Below are 6,268 nucleotides of genomic sequence, written 5' to 3' on the forward strand. Positions count from 1 at the left end.
TCAACATCAATTAATCATTATAATTATATCACCTCATACTATAGGATTAAAATCGAAAGCCAACATCCCCACAAATCATTACATTTTAAATATTTTAAATTTATTTAACTCATTACATATCATTAGATATTATATCTTTCAAAATTATGTATTTATTTATAATTTTTAATATATTTTAATAAATTTGAAATTATACTTTCTACCTAATATTTTTATATTATTTTCTGTTTAATATTTTTTATAAAAAATTTATTATATAATAAAAATATCTCTCTTTTTATCTTTTATATATTTTTTTAATTTATCTTGTCAATATTTATTTTACTTTCTTTTTAAACAAAGAGACTAATAAATTTTATAAAAAAATAACTCTCCGTCACGAATTCTCAGAAACTTGAGCCTTTCATACAAATTAAAATATATAGTAAATTTTATATAAAAAAGAATAATTATATAATTTTATAGTATTGTTCTTTATTAATCAAATATAGAAAAGAAATTAAAAGAATTGAGAAAAGGAATACTAATAAATAATAGAATATTTAAAGAAAAATATCAATGTTGTATGTAAATTTAGGAATGTAGAATACACTTTTAAAATTTTGTTATTGTTTAGTAAAATTAGCCGATAATTGATAATTGATAGCGGACAACTATTAGATGATATATGATAGTTTTAACATGTGACTGATAGCTAATAAATTAATTTGAATATTTGATAATTTAATTATTACATTAGTTGATAGATAAAAAATGGTATAAAAAAATATTTTTAATTAAAAGTGAATGATTCATTATTTTATTATATTATATTATTAAATTAATTTATATTTTTGATAAAAATAAATATATTAATAAAAACATAAAAATAATTTTGATATATATAAAAAATTAAAGATGGTATTAGAATATATTAAATTTATATACTAATTTTATAATAAAATTTAACGAGATACAAAAATTAATTAAATTATAATTTTGAATCCAGTTAAATTAATCCAAAATAATAATAAAAATTAGTCTATTATTTAATATTCTATTATAAAACTATGATGATATCGGCAATACAAAGAGATCAACGTTGTAGTAAAGTCAAACAGAAAAACAAGTCGACTCCAACATTATAAGCAATGCTAGAAAATCATATGAACAATCATAATGGACGATTATGAAATATAAAGGGATTACAAAAGCGGCGGAAAGAAATATTATATGATGATTATGGGAGACTGCGAATGTTATTCCGAGTCGTTTTAGTTTTAGTGAGAAATATGAAAAAACACTCTTTTAAGGAAAAAGAGACTTTCTCAATGAAAAAGTGGACAGACAATAACTATTTGAGAAAAATATCTATAAATATTTAATCAATTATTTGAAGTTCTTCCTCGATTTTTTAATATTTTAATAAAATATAAATATATATATATATATATATATATATATATATATATATATATATATATATATATATATATATATATATATATATATATATAGGATAATAAAGATATAAATAAGAGAAAATATCATAAATTAAAAGCTACAATCTCAATCACTATTTCAAATAGCTTTTGAAAGAAAAAGCTAAAAGTTAGTTAAAAACTATAATTTAAAACCTAAAAGTCAGATATTAAAGTTGATGGAAACTCTTTTCTAAATTTTACCAAACTGACTCTAAAACTGATCTTAACAAAAAAAATAAAAAAGCGCAAAAGAACCTTAACATGTGAATATAATTACCGACATAATAATATATTTCTTCTTTTAAATAATATACTTCCATTACAAAATATTCATGTATTTATTTGAATTTTTTTTTAAAATAATCATTATTTTAAAAAAAATTCAAAATAAATAATATTTTTTTTCTTTTCTAAAATAACCCATCTTTCAAAACAGATGCGTCAAATGAACTGGCGCATCCATTTTGAAACAAGAGGAGGCGCTAGCACTATTGGCGCATGCTTTTGAAGCATTGCATGGTGGCGCCCAGGGTACAGACGCATGCATGTGCTTATGTCCATACTTCTGACGCTTACATGTGTTGATATGTGTGACGCCTAGCCCTTTGGCACATGCATTTTCATTCTTCTTCTATAAATACATTGCCAGTCATATTTTTTACACAATTTTTACCATACAACCATATTTTATTTCATTCAACTTCAACTTCCTTCAAGTTTTTAAGTTCTAACAATGTATTTTCACATTCACAAGAGAAATGTCGATTTAATCTTTTCCGTCGCCGCGTCTCCGATAAAGATTCGACTTTGGAATATAGATACATTCGAAAGTCTTAATCGGACATTTGACCGTTGGTTAGAAGAGGAAATTGCTTATGGTGAATGGATTAGAAGGATTCAATGGCTCGAGTTCACGTTCAACCAAAATGGAGAAGTGTGTGAATGAGTGAATATTAAGACTGACACGCTTAGTAGTTTATCACAATCATTTAGAGGGATGATCTAGGTGGTCAATTAGAGGGATGAACTATAATAGGTGTCTGAAATACGCTATAGTAGTCTATCGCAATCTTTTAGACCACATTGGATCCAACGATGTAATACTCCTACACAACTCTATTTTAATTTAAACATACTTATCAAATTATTTATCATCTAATTGTGTCGTATTGTTGTATAGTTTATCTGGAGGCCATATCTGGGTCTTGATCATCAGGTTAACGATGATGATGTTGCAGTTTGGACAGCAAAAACATCAATTATCTGGTTCACTACTGTGGAGATACACCATAGTGATCAGGTAAAACTGCAGTTCGGCATGCATCAACAAATTCCAGAACCTCTGACTTGTTTGGGAGATTGACATCAAAAAAGAGTTGATGCCCAATGAAATTATTCCGACTGGAGAGACTTCGCAAAAGAGATGTGTCGTCATCGGAGGAGTCGACGACAAAACATCTTAAATGAATCAGTCATCCATAGTGCTTGACCAACTCAACAATATATGGGATGGTTTAGGTCGGTAACGATGCAATAATTTGTGTCTGAGCCACGATATTTGATTGATCCACGCCAACTAGCTTCGTCGTCATACGCCGAACAACAAGTCCCTGTCCAACACCAATGTTAAACCACCCAAACCCAACAATCAACCTTACACCATCAACCTACCACATACACTCAACAATCAAACACCCAACTTCGCAACTCATTCATGCCACCCACCCAACAATTAAACACCCAACCTCGCAATCCATTTATGCCAGCCACCCAACCACAAAACCAAGAATCAAACCCTATCCACCAACAACCATACACATCAACCACAACTGTCTATAGCCTAGATGATTCATATGAGTCACTTCATCGTAGACCCCCACCAATGACCACCCAAATATCTCATCACCAAAATACCCAACCATTGTTTAACTATAGTAGACCCTATGAACCATTGCTTCGTTTCCAAAACGATTCATTTTCCAATTCGGGCAACTACACCGTCCACAATCCACCCAATCACATCGAACTAACTACGATAACATGGGCACCGAACTCCATTACGGAAGCGTCGTTGACCAGAGCCCCCAAGTATTGGGAACAAATGATGACACATCTATCAAATACCGCTGGGACTTTCGCCGGACCTTTACACTAGTCATCGTTGGATCAGGTCAGCACGCAAATACTCAAAACACCTCAGGAAAATCGTGGGAGACCTCGAAGACAAACTAACGCACTTGGATGTGGAACAGGAGAACGTTTCGATCGGATCAGTCATTAAATTTTTGTCAATCCCATGTAACTTTTATTATATCATGAATAAAACTTTCTTTTAATATTATATTTTATTATTTATAAAATTTTAAAAAAAAATTTAAAAAAAATAATACAAAGGTGTATGCACCAGATGAATTGGCGCATACACCAAAGGCCAAGCATAGACACCAATACCTTGGGCGCCACCATGCAATGCTTCAAAAGCATGCGTCAGTGATGTTGGCGCATCCTCTAATTTCAAAATGGATGCGTCAGTTCATCTGAGCATCTATTTTGAAAGGTGGTTATTTTGGAGAAAAAATTGAAATATGAATTATTTTGGAGTTTTTTTAATTTTTAAATAGTGGTTATTTTACTATTTATTTAGTTTTAACTTGTATTCAATGAATATACTTTTCCTTTTTAATTAATTTATAATATAATACATATACATTTTTATCACTATTATAAATAAAAATTTGACCTATTAATTCTATTCAATAATTAATATAGATTAGATACATCATGAATTTTAAAAAAATCAATTTTATTTAGAGTAATCATAATTTGTACCGCAATAAATAAATTAAAAGATGAATATAAAAAAATCTTATAATAATTTTATTAATTTTTTTAATATAAATTTTTTATTTATGAATTCTTAACCTATTATCCAAGAGTACAGAGTATAATTACCATTACATTTTTATTTATAATAATTTAAAAAAGAAAACTACATTTAGAAGAAAAAATTATTTTTTAGTATATAAATAAGTATTTATAAGCTTAACACTCAGTCTTTTTCTTCCAGTATTCATTAATTAACTAATTATTGTTTTTAGAGTTTATTAATAAACATTTAGTTAATTAAAAAAGGTATAGTAATGAACTGATTATTAAAAATTAGTGGACCACAATAAAATACACCTCAAGGTAAGTTATAATCCAGCAAATCATTTTCATTGTACAACTTGTTAACAATGCTGGTTGTCCATCTTTATCCCTAAACCCAATTAACTAACATTGACCCTTTCTTTATAAACCTTCCTTATCATTTAATCAATTCCCAAATTGAAATTAACACTCATTCAACAAAACGACAAAATCTTCTCTTTGAATTCTCCATCATTTTCAGATCCTCTAGTTGTTAACACAACACAATCAAAGAAGAAGAAAAAAATACTTATAAAGCGAAAAACGGTGTCGTATAGAAGGAAAGAAAGCTTATAACGCGAAAACGGTGTCGTATAGAGGAACATAGAAGAGAAATGAGATGTAAGAAACACTTACCGGATATTTCCAGCACCGTCGGCGTTTGCGCCTCTTGCCTCCGTGAGCGCCTCCTAAAAATCGTCGTCGAGAGTCAGGCACAACCGTCACATTTATCTGTCTCCGAAACAAAACCTCCGTCGTTGCAGCCGATTTTCCCACGGTCGGCTTCTCCGTTCGTTACGCACCGGAAATCAGATGACTGCCGGCAGGAGGTTTTGTTTCAGAGCACACCGCCTGGTGATCGTGGATTATCCGCCGCGTGTGACGGAGCAGCAACGCAATCTTCGAAGAGGAGGATAAGAAAATTCTGGATTCTGTCAGATTTATACCGTCCCCGTCCGAGATCTAGTAAGACTGATAATTCGTCTGGCAAATCGTGTGAACCGTCGTCGTCTTCGGTTTCTCCTCGTTCGTTGACGTGGCTATCGGTGATCCTCCCTGTTCGACGGCAAAACAACCGTGTTAGCGATCAACGGAGGTGCCGTGAATTGGACCGCGGAGCAACACCTGTGGATAATTTCGAAGGACGAGATCAATCGGAATCAGGAACTTCGCTGGAATCTTCGCCTTATGGAAATAAGACGACGGCGGCGGTTACTGCGCGTCGTTCACGGCTATGTCACGCCGGAAAAAGCTTAGCGAGCATGGCGTTATGTTTGAGTCCGTTGGTTCGGGCGAGTCCGAACCGGAACTGGAGTAACCATAACCATAAGGGATTTTCGCATGAATTGGGTGTGGGTGGGGTGCAGCATATTTCCACTGCAGCCTCATTCTGCACCAATCGATCAAAGAAGCTTGTTGATTTGGGAAGAGTCGCTCAAAATCACAAACGTTGATTTTACTTACATTGATGTCATTTTACCGTGGTAATTATTTTTTTATTTGTTTGTATGAGTTTTTCAATGTATTGTATTGTACATTCTAAACTCAAAGAAATTGAATTTGTATAAAGATATCATTGACTTTGAGGTACAAATTCATTTTATTATAATTAATGGATTATAATATAAAAAAGTGTTATTGTTACAAATTAACTTGGCTAATTGACTAGACTCAAAGATGAAAAAATCTAGATAAGAAAATTAATCTCAGTTATTGAATTGAGATCAGACAATTTAGATTAGACATTCAATTTTCGTAGTTAAATGATCTCGGTTATTGATTTCATTCGGTGATAGCAATAACATTGTGTCGCATTTACACCAAGGAATCCAAACTTCAAGAAAATGCAGAGTTCTTTTACTGGTGAGTGCTTGGTTGTTATGGTTTGTTGCAAA

General features: G+C 31.1%; 1 protein-coding gene across 1 annotated transcript; it reads left to right on the plus strand.

The window, feature by feature from the left end:
• Positions 1 to 4,693: 4,693 nt before the first annotated feature.
• Positions 4,694 to 5,967, plus strand: LOC127076656 (uncharacterized). The gene has a single exon (XM_051018362.1). It carries the CDS (start codon positions 4,988 to 4,990, stop codon positions 5,825 to 5,827), a length of 840 nt encoding a protein of 279 aa, XP_050874319.1. The 5' UTR covers positions 4,694 to 4,987; the 3' UTR covers positions 5,828 to 5,967.
• The last annotated feature ends 301 nt before the right edge of the window (positions 5,968 to 6,268 follow it).

The sequence above is a fragment of the Lathyrus oleraceus genome, chromosome 4 (genome assembly GCF_024323335.1).
Source record: "Lathyrus oleraceus cultivar Zhongwan6 chromosome 4, CAAS_Psat_ZW6_1.0, whole genome shotgun sequence".
NCBI lineage: Eukaryota > Viridiplantae > Streptophyta > Magnoliopsida > Fabales > Fabaceae > Lathyrus > Lathyrus oleraceus.

Bases quoted from the DNA above. Each gene is read 5' to 3' on its own strand.
- LOC127076656 (XM_051018362.1), top strand. From the start codon at position 4,988: ATGAGATGTAAGAAACACTTACCGGATATTTCCAGCACCGTCGGCGTT.